Raw genomic sequence first — 18,477 nt, forward strand, 5'->3', positions numbered from 1 at the left:
AATACAGGGGCCCACTTTTCAGTAACAATGACTCCTGTATTTACAGGTCACATGGTGGTACTTAATGCAAATGTATCAGGTCAGATGGTTAATATATGATTCGAATCATCTTACTGACAAGCAGAGCTGAAAACTACTCTGCAGCTTAAAAAACACTAAATTTGGTTAGTTGGGGTCTGGAAATTCAACTTTATGGGTTCAATCAGTCTGAAAGTGAACGAAAGAAAAAACTTTTTTTTTCTAAGAACTGGTTTGATGAAATATGATTATAGGAAATGAAATTTATTCTATACATAAAAGTGAAAAAACAGTTGAAGGTGTTGAACATCTGGGTGTGCCACTGTTGTTATAGAAAAGCTCAAACTTGGTTTAATCAGGTTACAAAGTGAAAATGGGATGATCTGACATGAATGTTGCAGATTGTGCTGTGTTTTGAATCTGCACAATGATTTTGGTCTATGCTTATGTCTTGACTGACAAGTTCAGGATTTCACATGAGAAACTGACAGTAGTTAACACAATGTATCACTGAAACACAGCAGGTATTATTGCTGAAACTGGGCCTCTGTATACCTATGTAGATATTCCACTGAACCTCATTCATCAACTGTGATCAATGTCACTTTTAAACATTCATATTTCTTGACATTTCTGATTAATTTAACAAAAATATGAACATGAATTTCAGTGTTTTTAGAAAATCTGATGTTTCTAATGCACTTCAAGCTTTTGAGCTGCAGTGTAGATGCAATGATAGTGTATGGCTCTTGATTATAGCAGATGATATAGGAGTATGAGGACAGGGAGAGACTGTGAAACGTTATGAGCTGTCTTGCTGCAGAGAAAGTGGAGTCTGTCATCCTTGAAATGCTACCAAGATAGGCAGCTGGCAGGATTGAATGATGCTCTGCCTCTGTGGTCCAGTACAGACATAGGCTTTAAGCAACCATGAGCCACTGATAAGCGTGACAGATTAGGAAGCATGCAGAAAGTGAACTAGTACCTATGAGCCACTTATAGGAGAGAATAAATGAGCACGCAATAAAGTGGACTTGTTAGGGAGAGTTTCCCATCAGCCTTGAAACACTTGAAGTCACTTTTTAAAGAAGGACACAGTTTAAAAATGTAACCTTGGATTGGAAGTGAGGAGAAAATCCTGATCAGATACAGACAGATACATGCATACAATACACACTACTGCTCAACAGTTTGAAAAGTCCTTGTTTAAAAGACAAATTTCCGTTGGTTTACATGTAATATTACATGAGGTTTAACAGTAATGTTTGCACAGATGTTGTTTTTTACATAAATCAGTTATGTTGTTTTAGAAAATCTCTACACAGTAATACAGGGGCCCACTTTTCAGTAACAATGACTCCTGTATTTACAGGTCACATGGTGGTACTTAATGCAAATGTATCAGGTCAGATGGTTAATATATGATTCGAATCATCTTACTGACAAGCAGAGCTGAAAACTACTCTGCAGCTTAAAAAACACTAAATTTGGTTAGTTGGGGTCTGGAAATTCAACTTTATGGGTTCAATCAGTCTGAAAGTGAACGAAAGAAAAAACTTTTTTAAGATTTGGTTTGATGAAATATGATTATAGGAAATGAAATTTATTCTATACATAAAAGTGAAAAAAACAGTTGAAGGTGTTGAACATCTGGGTGTGCCACTGTTGTTATAGAAAAGCTCAAACTTGGTTTAATCAGGTTACAAAGTGAAAATGGGATGATCTGACATGAATGTTGCAGATTGTGCTGTGTTTTGAATCTGCACAATGATTTTGGTCTATGCTTATGTCTTGACTGACAAGTTCAGGATTTCACATGAGAAACTGACAGTAGTTAACACAATGTACCACTGAAACACAGCAGGTATTATTGCTGAAACTGGGCCTCTGTATACCTATGTAGATATTCCACTGAACCTCATTCATCAACTGTGATCAATGTCACTTTTAAACATTCATATTTCTTGACATTTCTGATTAATTTAACAAAAATATGAACATGAATTTCAGTGTTTTTAGAAAATCAGATGTTTCTAATGCACTTCAAGCTTTTGAGCTGCAGTGTAGATGCAATGATAGTGTATGGCTCTTGATTATAGCAGATGATATAGGAGTATGAGGACAGGGAGAGACTGTGAAAACGTTATGAGCTGTCTTGCTGCAGAGAAAGTGGAGTCTGTCATCCTTGAAATGCTACCAAGATAGGCAGCTGGCAGGATTGAATGATGCTCTGCCTCTGTGGTCCAGTACAGACATAGGCTTTAAGCAACCATGAGCCACTGATAAGCGTGACAGATTAGGAAGCATGCAGAAAGTGGACTAGTACCTATGAGCCACTTATAGGAGAGAATAAATGAGCACGCAATAAAGTGGACTTGTTAGGGAGAGTTTCCCATCAGCCTTGAAACACTTGAAGTCACTTTTTAAAGAAGGACACAGTTTAAAAATGTAACCTTGGATTGGAAGTTAGGAGAAAATCCTGATCAGATACAGACAGATACATGCATACAATACACACTACTGCTCAACAGTTTGAAAAGTCCTTGTTTAAAAGACAAATTTCCGTTGGTTTACATGTAATATTACATGAGGTTTAACAGTAATGTTTGCACAGATGTTGTTTTTTACATAAATCAGTTATGTTGTTTTAGAAAATCTCTACACAGTAATACAGGGGCCCACTTTTCAGTAACAATGACTCCTGTATTTACAGGTCACATGGTGGTACTTAATGCAAATGTATCAGGTCAGATGGTTAATATATGATTCGAATCATCTTACTGACAAGCAGAGCTGAAAACTACTCTGCAGCTTAAAAAACACTAAATTTGGTTAGTTGGGGTCTGGAAATTCAACTTTATGGGTTCAATCAGTCTGAAAGTGAACGAAAGAAAAAACTTTTTTTTTCTAAGAACTGGTTTGATGAAATATGATTATAGGAAATGAAATTTATTCTATACATAAAAGTGAAAAAACAGTTGAAGGTGTTGAACATCTGGGTGTGCCACTGTTGTTATAGAAAAGCTCAAACTTGGTTTAATCAGGTTACAAAGTGAAAATGGGATGATCTGACATGAATGTTGCAGATTGTGCTGTGTTTTGAATCTGCACAATGATTTTGGTCTATGCTTATGTCTTGACTGACAAGTTCAGGATTTCACATGAGAAACTGACAGTAGTTAACACAATGTACCACTGAAACACAGCTGATACCTGTCAGGAGACCCAGGGCTCATTTTTGGCGCATTGAATATTATTAATGTTTTGGTCTTTCCAGATCGCTTACAGTATGACTGTTCATTGGTGTGATCTGCTCTTTGTCCCCACACTTTCGTGTGTGTGTGTGTGTGTGTGTTTGTGTGAGAGAGAGAGAGAGAGACAGACAGACAGACAAAGAATAAGATTTTCATGCCACATCAAGCCTGGAGAGTCTCCCTCCTTTGAGCCAGACATACCTGAGGATCGTCACTCACCTGTTGCTGATCTGCATAGTCACGGAGTCCTACTTAAGAGAGCAGTGGAGCGGCAGTCGGCGCTGGTTCTTTACACCAGAACTTCAGTTAGTTCTCTGGCTCGTATTATCATGTTTTCAATCATTCTCTTGCTGAAATGGTGAAGGTGTTTTTGCCGGCCGGTGGCGGGGACTGTACTCATTGTGGCATTGTTTCCCGGTTGTTTGTAGAAAGGTGTGAAGGGAGCAGCGCACTATAGTACAGAAGCAACGACTAAGACAAAACACTTCACGAATCATGGCACCTGGATTGGGACATGCTGTGGATTTTTGGCACTGTTTGATACGTTTTCATTGTAAATAAATGCACTTTCTCCAACCAGAAAGTCTTGCGTTTGGGTCCTCCTTCAGCCAACATTTACAGTATTATTGCTGAAACTGGGCCTCTGTATACCTATGTAGATATTCCACTGAACCTCATTCATCAACTGTGATCAATGTCACTTTTAAACATTCATATTTCTTGACATTTCTGATTAATGAATTAATAAAAAATTGGAACATGAATTTCAGTGTTTTTAGAAAATCAGACATTTCTATTTAATTTCAAACTTTTGAGCTGTAGTGTAGATGCAATGATAGTGTATGGCTCTTGATTATAGCAGATGATATAGGAGCATGAGGACAGGGAGAGACTGTTAAAACGTTATGAGCTGTCTTGCTGCAGAGAAAGTGGAGTCTGTCATCCTTGAAATGCTACCAAGATAGGCAGCTGGCAGGATTGAATGATGCTCTGCCTCTGTGGTCCAGTACAGACAAAGGCTTTAAGCAAATTGCAAAAGGTCAAGACCCTGAACTATCAACTGAGAATCCAAAAGGAAACGAGAAATTCGAACTGTGAACTATGAATTTAGCTATCTTGGGTCTATGATTTAAATGAGAACCTACAACTAGGACTTACCACAAAAACACTTCTAACAAGAGAAACGTTAATTCTCTAGGGGATTTTGGCTTGAGGCAGGGAAGGCGGGCACGGGCACCAGGAAATGCAATCGGGAGTCTCGGCGCACTGCAAGTAAAGGAGAAGTGTTTCAATGATAAAATCCCAGTGATCCAGAAAGGGACAAACAAGACAATCTTTGCAGGTGGAGGACTAACAAGAGGGGGAGGTTTGGAAATCCGGCTGTACATGGTTGAAATTACATTAAAAGCCACTTGATTTGACTTGATACTGCCTAACAGAAGCATTTATAATGTAAACAGAATTGGTCTTAGCACTGAACCCTGTGGAACTCCATAATTAACCTCAGTGTGTGAAGACTCTCCATTTACATGAACAAACATGAGTCTGTTGGATAGATGTGATACAAACCACTGCAGCGCAGTACCTGTAATACCTACAGCATGCTCTCATCGCTCTAACAGAATATTATGGTCAACAGTATCGAACGCTGCACTGAGGTCTAGCAGGACAAGCACAGAGATGAGTCCACTGTCAGAGGCCATAAGAAGATCATTTGTAACCTTCACTAAAGCTGTTTCTGTGCTGTGATGAGCTCTGAAACCTGACTGAAACTCTTCAAATAAACCATTCCTCTGCAGATGATCTGTTAGCTGTTTGACAAGAATTTTTGCACCTTGGAAGTAGGTGAAGTTGTATTTTTGATATGAAAGGAAGGTTAGAGATTGGCCTTTAAATAGCTAAGATAGCTAGGTCTAGAGATGGCTTTTTAAGTAACAGTTTAAATAGTGCGAGCTTGAAGGCCTTTGGTACATAGCCGATTATTAGACATAGGTTGATCATTTTTAAGAATGAAGCATTAATTAATGGTAGGAGTTCTTTGAGCAGTTTTGTAGGAATGGGGTCTAAAAGACACGTTGATGGTTTGGAGGAAGTAATTATTGAAGTTAACTCAGAAAGATCCGTTTGAGAAAAAGAATATCAACGGTACTGAAAGAAGCTGTAGACAATGTCACACTGTGAGATGATTATGAGTTTTTTTTTTTTACTCTAATGATGAGAATTTTATTTGTGAAGAAGTTCATGAAGTCATTACTAGACAACGTTAAAGGAATGTTTGGCTCAACAGAGCTCTGACTTTTTGTCAGCCTGGCTACAGTGCTGAAGAGAAACCTGGGGTTGTTCTTATTTTATTCTATCAGTGATGAATAGTAAGATGTTCTAGCTTTCTGGAGGGCTTTCTTAAAAGGCAACAAACTATTTCTCCAGGCTAAATGATCTTCTAAATTTATGACACGTCATTTCCTCTCCAGCTTACAAGTTATCTGGTTTAGGCTACGTGTTTGATAACAGTGAGTGGATTACATTCTTAAACATAGTTACAGCGCTTTCAGAAAGACATGTACTGTGATGAAGTCTACTCCCCACTGCTGTGTAATCAATTATTTTAAATTTAAATGTTATCAAGAAATGATCAGACAGGAGAGGGAAACACTGTTAAATGTTCAGTTTCTATGCCATATGTTAAAACAAGATCTAGAGTGTGATTAAAGTGGTGGGTGGGTTCTTTTACATTTTGAGAGAAGCCAATTGAGTCTAATAACAGACTAAATGCCATGTTGAGGCTGTCATTTTTAGCATCTACATGGATGGTAAAATCACCCACAAAATTTTTTTTATCTGAGATGAGCACTACATCCGATAAAAAGTCTGAGAAATCAGAGAGAAACTCTGTGTAAGGCCCAGGTGGACGATAGATGATAACAAGTAAGACTGGTTTCTGAGTTTTACAGCTGGGGTGGACAAGGCTAAGCATCAGGCTTTCAAAGGGATTAAAAGTCTGTCTGGGTCTTTGGTTGATTAATAGGCTGGTGTGGAAAATTGCTGCCCCTGCCCCCCCGGCCTGTGCTTCAAGGTTTCTGATAGTTAGAATGACTTGGGTGTGCTGATTCATTTAAACTAACATAATCGCCCTGCTGTAACCAGGTTTCTGTAAGGCAGAGTAAATTGATTTGTTGATCAATTATTAAGTCATGTACTAACAGTGACTTGGAAGAGAGAGACCTAATATTTAATAATCACATTTCACTGTTTTACTCTTTGGTGCTGTTGAGGATACTGTATTGTTCGTTCTTTGTGATTTTTTTAAAAAGTTTTTAAAGTGTTTAAGTCATTTTTTTTGCTGGTTTTTAGTTTGTTTTTCGTCTGTTTGGGAGCTGAAACAGTCTCTAAGGGGATGGGGTTTTGGGGGGATAACAGGAGGAGAGAAGCTGCAGCGAGGTGTGTAAGACTGCAACTCTGCCTCCTGGTCCCAAATTTGGATAGTCATATTTTGGGGAGTTTAATAAATTTAGCCAGATTTCTAGAAATAAGAGCTGCTCCATCCAAAGTGGGATGGATGCCGTCTCTCCTAACAAGACCAGGTTTCCTCTAGAAAGTTTCTCAATTATCTACAAAGCCCATATTGTTTTTTGACCTTCCTCGAATTTGAAGGATGGGTCGGGTGTGTCCTTCGTGGCCCACCATATCCCAGAATTCATAGCGTGGCCCAGCCAATTTCAGTTTCCAACAATGGCGGCCGCTACTAAGTTTTAAAATTACTCTTATTAATCTTTCTGGGTCACAAAATAAACTTTTAACATATTTTCAGGTGAGAAAGTGTGTAAACTTCAAATATCTGCTTGGTTTATCAAGACATCACATATTTGCAAAGGTGCGCCGATGTTTTCGGAGACGTCTGTTACCCGCCCGCTTGATAGCTAGCCGGGGGGTTCAATGGTCACTCGAGCCGGCGAGAGCAGCGGACTCCCGGCTTCATCGTTTTCAGACTCCCACTGTCTTTCGCTACTCAGATTAAACCCGGCCCACGTAGACCGCGAAGGCCGGGTCCTCCGAAGGATGCAGCCGACGTTTTGGGACACAGCTTATATTTCTTAAGGGAGTGAGTTCCAAAGCCGAGTAGCGGAGCGACTGAAAGCTCTCTGCCCTAAAGTGGTAAGGCAAGCAGAAGGAACAACAAGATGAGTGGCAGATAAAGATCTGAGAGAGCGGAATTTAGATAAATCTTCGATCGCTAACAGCGTGACTCTGAAGTGCGGTACTGTATGTTTGTAACACAACAATGTCGACAAAATGTTTTGCACCGAGAATGAATGAAACCAAAGGCAACCACGGGTGCCTTTGGTTTCATTCTGTAATACTGGACTTATTTTTCTACGAAGGTTTGAACTTTGAGAATGTTTAAACAAGAGAGAAAAGTGTTAAAATATCCATGCCTGTCTGAGAAAAATGTGTGTAGTGAAGGGTTTTGCAGCCTTAAAATCTCTATAATAATTATAAAAACTAAAGTTGGCTACTTTGCAGATTTCACCTATCGCAGGTTATTTTTGGAACGTAACTCCCGCAATAAATGAAGGACCACTGTACTTAGTTTTTCATACAATGCTTCTCCATTTTGGCTCAGTTGTTGTTAAATAAATAATGACAGTGTAATCTGATGATTATTGTTTTTTGAGGTTGTAGTTACCTAATTTGAAGATCTGCTATGATACCTGATACAAACCTTAGCACTAAAATAGGGTGTCCTTTCTTTTTGCTATGACTCTAAAATGTCTGAAAAATTAAATAAAATGTGTCTCATTATTATCCAAAATATCCAAATCCAGCTCATTATTTCAACCCTGTAGTGCTGGATTGTTTATGTATGTAATTTAACATCCTCACGTATATATCAGGGGTACAGGGGACGGTGACAGGAAGGATGAAGGACCCAAATGCAGGACTCACAGACACAGAGTGATCAACACAAAAAGGCAGCTTTATTGTGTTGTAAAAACATTCTATAAAATAAACTTGAGAAAACCAAAACCAAGTAAAACAGGAAACAAGAGACATCAAAACAGGAGGCCACAACAGTCCACAATAGGGGGGGGGGGGGGAACAGTTCTGGTGGTCACCCGCCTGGCTCCAGTGCCAAAACAGTTCAGGAGACTGACTGCGTGGGAGGCGGCGGTGAAGCAGGTGGCGTGGTTGAGCAAGCAGTGGCACGGCAGCCGCAGGCGGTTGAGTAGGTGGCACCATGGCAGCTACAAGCGGTTGAGCAAGCGGTTCCACAGAAGGTGGTGCGGTTAAGTAGGTGGCAGCACGGCAGGAGCAGGCGGTTCCAAAGGCGGTGGTGTGGTTGAGCAGGTGGCGGTGTGGCAGGAGCAGGGGCTGAGCAGGTGGCGGCACGGCAACTGTGAACGGTTGAGCAGGAAGTGATGTGGCAGCCGCTGGCAATCAAGCAGGTGGCGGTGCTGCAGCCGCAGGCCGCCTGCAGGCAGTCGCAAAGATGGTTCCACAGGCAGTTCCTGCTGGAGGCGGCACGGTTGGGCAAGCAGTGGTGCGGCACCTTCAGGCAGTTGAGCAGGTGGCGGCGCAGCAGGGGCAGGTGGCTGAGCAGGTGGCGGCATGTCAACTGCGAGTGGTTGAGCAGGAGGTTTTCGCGGCAGCCACAGGTGGTTGAGCAGGTGGCGGTGCAGCAGCCACAGGGAGCTCAGCAGGCGGTTGCACAGACGGTTCCACAGACAGTTTCTGCCGGCGGCACCACGGTTGGGCAAGCAGTGGTGTGGCAGCCGCAGGCTGTTGAGCAGGTGGTGGCGCGGCATCTGCAGGTGGTTGAGCAGGCCATTCAGATGCAGTTCCAGCAGGCAGCGGCACGGTTGGGCAAGCAGTGGCGCGGCAGCCACAGATGGTAGAGCAGGTGGCGCCGCGGCAGCTGCATGCGGTTGAGCAGGCGATTGAGCAGGCGGTTCCACAGACGTTGGTGTAGTTGAGTAGGTGGCAGCATGGCAGGAGCAGGCGGTTCCACTGGTGGTTCCCGCAGCTCATTCCTGCAGGTGGTTGCGCGGTGCGGAGGAGGTCCCCATTTCAGGCTGTTTGCTAGGTTCGTGTGATGGCTGCGTCGTTCTATCGTGTGGCTGCGGCAGCTACAGGATGAAGGACCAAATGCAGGACTCACAAACACGGAGGAATAACCACAAAAAGGCAGCTTTACTGAGCTATAAAAACATTTTATAAGGTAACAACGCAACAACGGACAGAGGAAAACACAGGGCTTAAATACACAAGAGAGTAAAAAGGGAATGGGAAACAGGAAGGAAACACAGTTGGGACTAATCTGATAAAACAAGACAGGGAGGAAACAAAACTGAAAACACTGAGCATGGGACACAAGACTGTCAAAGTAAAACAGGAAACAAGAGACATATACAAAGACGCAGACTTGACACAGTGACATGACTGACTAGGAAACCTGAAACATGAGTAACTAACCATGGAACACAGGGAAAGCACAGTGACAGAAAATTAAACACTAGGAATTATAAATATAACACAAGCAGAAAACAATAAAGAAAACATAAACCATGAAAAACAACAAATCAAAGAATATAACTTCATCTAAAAAACACAAAACACTGAGTCACAGACCCAGCACCATGACACAAATGTTTAGAACACACAGAAGAATTGCTTATCACAGCATTGCTCACTAAGACAACAATGCAGTGTTTTTTAAACTCTCAAAATATGATTGTGAATATTTTGATGTGGAAAGTGGGATTATCCCCATTAGCAGCATCTCCTCCTCTCTGGCGCACTGAGGATGAGGTTGATCACACAGTCTGATGTGCATATGCGCTGCATTTGTCACACTGTATTCACAAATGAGTCGCTCCATTGGACCTTAGGGTTACCAAATCTCACTTTAACCCCTGAACACAAGGATAACCTAATGAGGTCTTTGCCATCATTGATCGATAACCCCACCCATAGCCAACACCTGTGCTTTGGAGAAATGAAAGAAATATTTATTGTTGGAAATTTTTAATTTTTGATGCGAGTCACATAGAATAATTATTTTTATTGTCCCCTGATTACCAAAGACTTGACTTAGACCTCACAGAGTTAACCTAAGCGGCTGATCCTGCAAGTGGCAGTAATACTCCCGAGCTTGCCATTAGACAGTCCATACAGCAAGGGGCGCACTACGTTTCTCTTCACGTACAAATTGACCCCTGACCTCCTGTCGTCATCCGACCCTGAGTCTCACGTTTTCCTACTGTGACCTCAGACAGTCAGCACACTTCCGAGCTTTACCTTTAGCAGCAGGTAAAACCTCAGAAACACATTGTTCTGGCCGCAGTGACTCTCATTGTTCTGATTTAGTCGCGGATTTAACAGGAAGGAAAAAATGGCCGGAGTCGAGGAACTGTCCCCCGCTACGAGTTCGGTGTCTGTACGGCCCCCAGAGGACGAGATTGACGACGACGAAGATGAAGATGTAATTCCCTTATTATTCGTGGGCTCTTGAAAAAAGATTGAATGAAAATGGGACTTTAGCAGTGTGTTGCACTGTTTTGTTTGCTGTGTTAGTTCCCCTGCCTAAATAGGGCAACACCAAAGCTAACTAGCTAGCTACCTACCTGAGGTATACGGTCTGTCTAACAATGCTGCAAGCTAAAAACCAGTTTCCCTGTACACGAATGTATTTCATGTTCCCACTTAGATGTTAGCTAATTTTCCTGTATGTTCTTACTCATTAGAGATGCTTCTTTATTTTCTAATGCACGGCTCAAATGTTTGCTTTTTGTGGTCGTCCATAAGCTGGATGAGACGCTGATGGAGAGATTGTGGGGCCTGACTGAGATGTTTCCTGAAACGATGCGCACAGCTGCAGAGGTGTCTGCACACTGCTCAGTCTCATTGATTAAAAAGTTCTACAGGTATGTCTCTCCCCGTCTGTTGCTTTTCATTAGTAATTGCACGAATGTGTTTGTTAAGAGGCCACAGTAAAGGATATAACAGGTACAAATTCTTTGCTCGTGCCAATTAAGTCAACTCTTAACTTAAATCTGTTGGTTCAAGTATGCATTGGGTAAATGCTACAACATTATAAAGAATGGAAAAACACCAAATCACAGATTTACATATAGCAAAATGTAATATCCATCCATGGATTTTCTACAGCTTACAGGGTCTGGGGGTGAACTAATATTATTCCAGTCTTTGCATATTAGAGTCTAACTAAAAGGAGTATTAGAGTAACTAAAGGGTACCGTATAACACATTTTAAACTGCAGGTACTAATCAGGTTGGTGTTCTGTTACAGTTTTTCCCGCTCTGCGCTCTGGGTCGGCACTACCTCCTTCATGATCCTGGTGCTGCCTGTTGTGTTTGAGACAGAAAGACTACAGCTGGAGCAGCAGCAGCTACAACAGCAGAGACAGGTGAGTGTTATGGGGCACTTGAGCGTTAATTGGTAGTTGTTCAGGGGAAAAGCATTTACTGGGAAATTTCAGTGTGCAGCCTGAATAATCGATTCTTCCCCCTTTAGATCCTGTTGGGACCTAACACTGGAATGTCCGGTGGGATGCCGGGCATGATGCCTCCTGCACCCGGCAAGATGTGAGGGGGCAGGAAGGGCCGACAGGAGCCTGAGATCTGCTGTTGGAGAGGCAGCAGAGTCACTCGGAAGAAGAGAGAAGAGCGAAGACCTGAAGTTTAAAGAAAAAAAGGCAGAGGCTGTATGTCAGCAGCGTTCAGCTCACTCCAGCAATATTGTGGAGGAGGATGTGATGTGTGTCCAACACTTCCCTCTCGCTGTCTCTCCTTACTCCCAGGATCATGCAGAGACTGATTTCCAGAAGCACAGCTTCTGTTATTTTTCTTTTTTGGGTTCTTTTTTTTCCTTTTTTTTTTTTTTTTTTTTTTTAAATACTTATATCAGCATAAATAATTTCTTCATAGGGGATATCAGTTGAAGTTGGATACAGTGAAAAGAGAAGTGTGGAGGTTAGCGGTGGTATAGCTCGGTGTTTGTAGTCAGAAGAATGGTACTCTCATTGGTAGTTCAGTTCATCTTCATATGCTTATTGGTTCCCCTTGCATGTGAAGAATGAAGTTAGAATATCTGATCATATGTGACAAGTTTTATTCAATTATAAGATTGGTGTCTACATTGACCACGTGCTGTGGTTCCGTCTTTGTCTCAGATCACCAGTGTACTATATGTGTATAGTATGTCAGAGTGTAATGCCTCTCGCTTTGAACTTTCCACAGTTATTGGTTTTATCGTGTCCTCCTGGTTAAATGACGCTGATGTGTCCAGTCTTAATTGAATGTAATTTGGTTTTCCTCTGTTGTCATTCATATGACAGTATTTTATAATCTCCACTGAGCAACCCCATGATTTTGTTTTGTGTTCAACATTACTGCCACAATTAAAACACCAAATCAAATAGAAAGCCTTGTGTCTACTTTCACCTTGTTTTTGTGTGTAAGATCAAATATTTTGAGGTGTTTGTCAAATGTATTAAATAATCAACAAGAGGTATCGTTGAAATTATCGTCATTCATTTATTTTTGTAATCATCATAGAGTCTGTATTTATTTCACCACATTTTGATCATAAAGTCTTGATATTGGTTATTATTTACATGAGATATTTTAGCTTGTAAGAACCATCTAACAATACTGATTCTGACAATCAGTAACTTGTCTTCAGATAAAAAGTTCCATTGTCATAGAAAAATGTTTTTATTGTATACAAATGATTAGAAATTCAGAAGTTTAGAAAGTAGTATTTAGGACAATGCTGCATTCACGTGTTGTTTCCAAAGGATTAAGATAGGAATGTGTTCCAAAGATTTCGAGAGACATAACTCCTTCAGATATTTTATGGGGATATTTGTTTAAAGCCTTAACGTCCGATGATGTAATTGGGAACACTTAAACGCAACATTAATACTAACTATTGTTTGGTCACGTTCATTTAACTGGTCAAAATAGAAATTTCCGCTTGCACCTGAAGAGTCAGAAATTCCCGCCGGTGACAAAAGGCCAGTTTTGTCATGAACACAAAAAAGCTATCTTTTAAACTTTAGACACTATATTTGTTTTTCATCCATGAGCGTACTGTAGTTGGCGTCCGATAGCTAATAATCATACGATAATCTGACAGTCTTGTTTTGTAGTTTAACCTGTTTTTCTTTGTTTGTTTGTTTGCCTTGAAAGAGCGGTGTATGGTTAGCAAAGAGTTAGCTTGATTTTAGACTGGCTAAATATCTTAGCTGAGTAATCAAAATACCTTTCATCTTTAATTCTGACCTCATTCTGCATTAAAATGAAAGTTGCAGAGGATCAAGTTGTTGAAGATGATTCTAGTTTCCAGGATGATGAGGTAAGATTTGAGTATTATTTTATTCAGTGCGTGTTAATACTATAGTGTCCCTCTTTAAAGAGGAAAAAAATATGTTAAATGAAGATTTGCCTTAAGATAAAAAAAAACAATGTTTAAATAACTTAAAGTTTAAGCTATATTATATTTTGGTTACAAATATTGTATAAAGATAATACAGAAGAGTAGATTAAAACATTATGAAAAGCTATAATCTGCAGGCTTTTTAATGTTATATTTACTCTTGATCAGTTAGCTCATATAGATTTTTCCTCTGAACCTCACAGGAGTCTTTCTTCCAAGACATTGATCTCCTGCAGAAACATGGGATAGTGAGTAAACAGCTGAGCTCAAAATCACTCATCTAACAAAAAGCAATTTGAGTGTGTGAGCATCAATCTGACCCTCCTGCCGTGTGATCACAGAACATGGCAGACATCAAAAAGCTGAAGTCAGTGGGCATCTGCACTGTTAAGGGGATCCAGATGACTACCCGCAAAGCTCTGTGTAACATCAAGGGCCTGTCAGAAGCAAAAGTGGAAAAAATCAAGGAAGCTGCTGGAAAATTGCTGGTAAGACACTGCGTTTTGAATCCTTAAATATCTGCTCTGTCCTGTTTATGTCTGTAGTGGGATCAAAACGTGACTGAAAAGACGATTTGTGTTATAGTTGATTCTCTTTATGTTGTAGAATGTCGGTTTCCAGACGGCTTTTGAATACAGCGCAAGGAGGAAGCAGGTGTTCCACGTCACAACTGGGAGCCAAGAGTTTGAGTTAAGTTTTCCTCATATTGGGCCTCATTCACAAACAGTGGACAAAACCTTGTGTACCCTATTTTCATTTTACACGCAAGTCCAGCATTCATCAGTAGTTTCTCACCTGAATTCGTCCATACCTTAATTAAGAACTCCCTCAAACTATCTTTATGCATAAATTCTCGCCACTTGGATGAAGGCTAGAAGGTCACAAAAAATGTAAACAAACGTCTTTGTTTTTGGTATTAGTCCAAAAAGTCAGAGACAGAAAATTTGCTCATATTTATCATCCCTTTCTCAAGTCAGGAACCTTGAAATTATTTTGGAGAATGATCTTAGATTTGATAATCATATTCAGAAAATATTAAAACTTAAGATTGGTGAGAAATTGATCCATGCTTTTAGGTTAGCAAACAAGCAGGTTGAATTATTGTAACGCTCAATTTGCAGGAGTCTCCAGGTCATCAGTAGGACGAATCAGTTCTTATAGATGTGAAAATGTGACCCCACTATTGAAGTCACTTCATTGGCTTTCAGTGCTAGTTCATAAGCCTCTCTGTTGCTTGACCCCTCCAATGTGTCTTTGACTTACTAATTGTTTATAACCCGGTCAAACCTCTCACTGTGCTGAGGTTGCTTTGGTTACTGTGGTCCTGTTCTTTGGAACAAGCTGCCTGCTGACCAGAGGTCATATGCATCTGTGCCGACATTAAAAAAAACCCCTCAAAATGTTTTTGTTACATTAATTAGCAGTGCATGTGTGTTCTTTGTAAAGTTTAATTGAGCTTTTGTTGTAATTGAGCTTTTATTTTGTTTTCACTGCCTTAAAACCTACATAGGTTTTTATGTTTTTGTCTCCCGTGTTCATCAGACTGAGTTTAAGTATAATCAGTTGTGCTATTTAAACAAAAAAGTCATTGACATTGTTGAGCTGACAGATCAGACACTCCTCAGATCCTCACTCTTCTTCCTTTTGTGTGGTCTGTGTTCAGAGCACACATTCAGACTGCACATTTTCTTCCGTTAGGTTGTTCTGTTTGTTTTGTATAATTTTTTATGTCGAAACGTTTCCTTTTCTTACCCTAGAAGACTTCTTGTCTCAGGGGAGATAAAGTTCATCACTTTGTTTATTTGTTTAACCCGAAACCTCCCTTTTGTTATTAACCATTGTCCCTTCTCAGCTGACTCTTTTTAAAAGCTGTGCACTTTCTGGCTTCCTCCTCAGGCACTGTTTCAGTTCCTTCAGTCATAAATTATCCAGTTTTGTTTGTTTGTTTTTTTCAACTTCCCCGCAGTTCACGCAGATAACAGGTAGCGAGCGGTCGTCTACTGGCTCAGAATGCTTGTAGTTCAATAAAATACACACAGTTGTGAATCTCAGGGTTATTTTTCACTGAACTTTGTGCACGCAGTAATCACACTAGACTTTCTTCTTTGCTTCATAGCTTTAGCATATTAATAGATAAATTGGCAGTAACATGGAGGATATAGGAGGTTTTTGAGATTTATCAACAGCAGCGTTAGTATTGATTAAACCGATGATTTTACATGTATGTGAACTGTGTCTCTGCAGTAAATTGCTGGGTGGAGGTGTAGAGAGTATGGCGATCACAGAGGCCTTTGGAGGTGAGCAGACGCCCCCCTGTAATGCGTTCCTCTCTGATGTTTTCTCATCTAAATTCATGAATACATTTCAAATTCATGAATTTACTCTCAGTATGTCTTCTTCTAGAGTTTCGCACAGGAAAAACCCAGCTGTCTCACACGCTCTGTGGTGAGTAAAGAATCTTTTTTGTTGGTTTTTAGCTTCCTGATACAGAGTAGTTTAAAACGCGTTCTTTGTCATTCAGTCACTGCTCAGTTGCCGGGCGAGGATGGATACTCGGGCGGAAAAGTAATCTTCATTGACACGGAGAACACCTTGTATCCTTGGAATGAGCACGGCACAAATATATACCAGCTGAAACGCTGCCATGTAACGCTGATGGTAATCTGCCTCCTATTTTCCTTGACTTGTACTTGTCTGATTTGAGTCGCCCGGACAGACTGAGAGACATCGCTGACAGGTTTAACGTGGACCATGATGCCGTGCTGGACAACGTGCTTTACGCCCGAGCCTACACTAGTACGAACATGCATTACAGTTGATTTAGACTGACTTTTTTAGAGCATTTTATAAAGAACTGAAAACTCTGCAGGTGAACACCAGATGGAGCTGTTGGACTTTGTAGCAGCCAAATTTCATGAAGAAGGAGGCGTGTTCAAGCTGTTGGTAAGCAAGAGAACTTTTCTTCTGATATTGGTTTTAGTCATCAACTCTGTAAATCTAATCAAGGTGGAGAACAACACCTAGAAACCGGGTTTCCCTGTTTCTCTGGCCTTTCACTCTGCTTGTGTGCTCGTCGTTGGTAGATTATCGACTCCATCATGGCTCTGTTCAGAGTGGACTTCTCTGGCAGAGGGGAGCTCGCTGAGCGGCAGCAGAAACTGGCCCAGATGCTTTCAAGGCTGCAGAAAATCTCTGAAGGTCTGAATCAGGATTCTCGGTTTTTGTGTGTAAATATTTATGCCATTAACACCTTATCTTTTACACGAACTGTTGGAAACAGAAGTTGCTGGTGGTTGACTGGAAATAGCACCCTGATCATTTTCCTCATATAGTAACCTTTATGTATAAGGAATGTCGGATAAACAATCATCAACATGGAGACAGAATGTTTTTAAAGCTTTGAGATGAGTGTTTCCACTGACTGTGAACTGACTGTGAAACAGTGCGCTAATTGGGCCAATGACTTGTGATTTGTAACTCCTTAGCCACAAAAAATCTTCCATTTTGACAGATGAGGACCAGAAGTTTTTTTGCACCTACAACTCTCACCATCTGGTGACCTTATATAGACTGTAGGTTTAAAGCACTTCCACTTTGGCTTCGTTTTTCCAACCTGGAAGCTAGGTCCTAGAGGTGGGAGTCACCAGGCACCCCATGATGCACGCTTAACAACTCATGAGCTGCTTAAGAGAATATTACATTGATCTTTCACTTTTGAGCTCAGCAGCTTTCTTGGTCTATAAGAATGTAACTAGAATACAACCAGCTGAGTCTGTGTTCATTGACAATGCCTCATTCAGACTGATTGCAGTCTGTTTGCATTCATGAGACAGCAACTATTTACAAACCTTCAACTATCTCTGTGGGTGATTGCGATTCTTAAACCGATGCTTGCGTTCAAACTTCACTGACTCTGATCTATGTTTTCGTCAGAGTACAACGTAGCTGTGTTTATTACCAACCAAATGACAGCTGATCCTGGAGCCGGAATGACGTAAGATAGCGCAGATTCCCTCATGCTTACAAATAGGAGGTTTTCTGATAAAAACGCCGTGTGAAACACTGCTGAGATGTTCTTAAGTTTCTCACCCATTTCAGGTTTCAAGCTGATCCCAAGAAGCCAATTGGTGGGCACATCCTGGCCCACGCTTCCACCACACGCATCAGCTTGAGGAAGGGGCGTGGGGAGATGAGAATCGCCAAGATATTTGACAGGTATTTAGCAGTTCAAGGGCAATTTTCATAGTGATCAGTTTAATTATTAATGACTTGGATCAAGTATAAGACATGATATGACACTGTAGTGACAAAGATGTGAACGTGAGCAAAGCGTGAAAAGTCTTAGATAAATGTTCTACACTCATCTGTCTCTTCGTGTTTGCTTCCAGTCCTGATATGCCTGAGAATGAGGCAACCTTTGCCATCTCTGCTGGAGGAGTTACTGATGCCAAAGATTGAAGTATAATTGAAGTATAATAAAAGGAAAAGATGAGACTTGCATGTTAACACTGTTCCTTGCTAACCCGTCAACTTGTTAGTTATATTATTTATTTATTTATTAATAGCTTCATTAACCTTGTGTAATTTGTTAAAGATTAAAGTCTGACATATAGTATTGTACTATTTGGTGGTGGTGTTGTTTCTGTTTGAGAGATTGTTATGAAATTAATAAAGAATAAAAATCCCTTTTCTGATGTTTCATACTTGGGTTTCATTGGGGGGGGGGGGCTGCAAGACTGACTGTAG

At 40.7% G+C, this 18,477-nt stretch overlaps 2 protein-coding genes across 2 annotated transcripts; both read left to right on the forward strand.

The window, feature by feature from the left end:
* Positions 1 to 10,486: 10,486 nt before the first annotated feature.
* On the forward strand, positions 10,487 to 12,804 carry tomm22 (translocase of outer mitochondrial membrane 22 homolog (yeast)). Its single transcript, XM_086304730.1, has 4 exons — positions 10,487 to 10,752; positions 11,076 to 11,194; positions 11,581 to 11,698; positions 11,806 to 12,804. Exons 1-4 carry the CDS (start codon positions 10,663 to 10,665, stop codon positions 11,878 to 11,880), a joined length of 402 nt encoding a protein of 133 aa, XP_086160856.1. The 5' UTR covers positions 10,487 to 10,662; the 3' UTR covers positions 11,881 to 12,804.
* A 453-nt stretch (positions 12,805 to 13,257) lies between these two features.
* On the forward strand, positions 13,258 to 18,416 carry dmc1 (DNA meiotic recombinase 1). The gene is made up of 13 exons (XM_086302990.1): positions 13,258 to 13,650; positions 13,935 to 13,979; positions 14,073 to 14,219; positions 14,338 to 14,420; positions 15,976 to 16,028; positions 16,135 to 16,176; positions 16,253 to 16,325; positions 16,436 to 16,527; positions 16,601 to 16,674; positions 16,815 to 16,929; positions 17,665 to 17,725; positions 17,830 to 17,946; positions 18,120 to 18,416. The coding sequence occupies exons 1-13, from the start codon at positions 13,594 to 13,596 to the stop codon at positions 18,187 to 18,189; spliced, it is 1,029 nt and encodes a 342-aa protein (XP_086159116.1). The 5' UTR covers positions 13,258 to 13,593; the 3' UTR covers positions 18,190 to 18,416.
* The last annotated feature ends 61 nt before the right edge of the window (positions 18,417 to 18,477 follow it).

This window comes from Aulonocara sp. 'chitande type north' Nkhata Bay, linkage group LG8, assembly GCF_057382095.1.
Source record: "Aulonocara sp. 'chitande type north' Nkhata Bay isolate Kocher_YH1m ecotype deep benthic linkage group LG8, A_spYH_male_GT1.1, whole genome shotgun sequence".
Classification (NCBI taxonomy): Eukaryota; Metazoa; Chordata; class Actinopteri; order Cichliformes; family Cichlidae; genus Aulonocara; species Aulonocara sp. 'chitande type north' Nkhata Bay.

Excerpts from the sequence above, each read along its gene's own strand:
- tomm22 (XM_086304730.1), top strand. The coding sequence starts at position 10,663 with ATGGCCGGAGTCGAGGAACTGTCCCCCGCTACGAGTTCGGTGTCTGTA. Across the intron at positions 10,753-11,075 it reads ACGACGACGAAGATGAAGAT|CTGGATGAGACGCTGATGGA; the intron begins GTAATTCCCTTA and ends GTCGTCCATAAG. Across the intron at positions 11,195-11,580 it reads TTGATTAAAAAGTTCTACAG|TTTTTCCCGCTCTGCGCTCT; the intron begins GTATGTCTCTCC and ends GTTCTGTTACAG.
- dmc1 (XM_086302990.1), top strand. The coding sequence starts at position 13,594 with ATGAAAGTTGCAGAGGATCAAGTTGTTGAAGATGATTCTAGTTTCCAG. Across the intron at positions 16,675-16,814 it reads GAGGCGTGTTCAAGCTGTTG|ATTATCGACTCCATCATGGC; the intron begins GTAAGCAAGAGA and ends CGTCGTTGGTAG. Across the intron at positions 17,947-18,119 it reads ATCGCCAAGATATTTGACAG|TCCTGATATGCCTGAGAATG; the intron begins GTATTTAGCAGT and ends GTTTGCTTCCAG.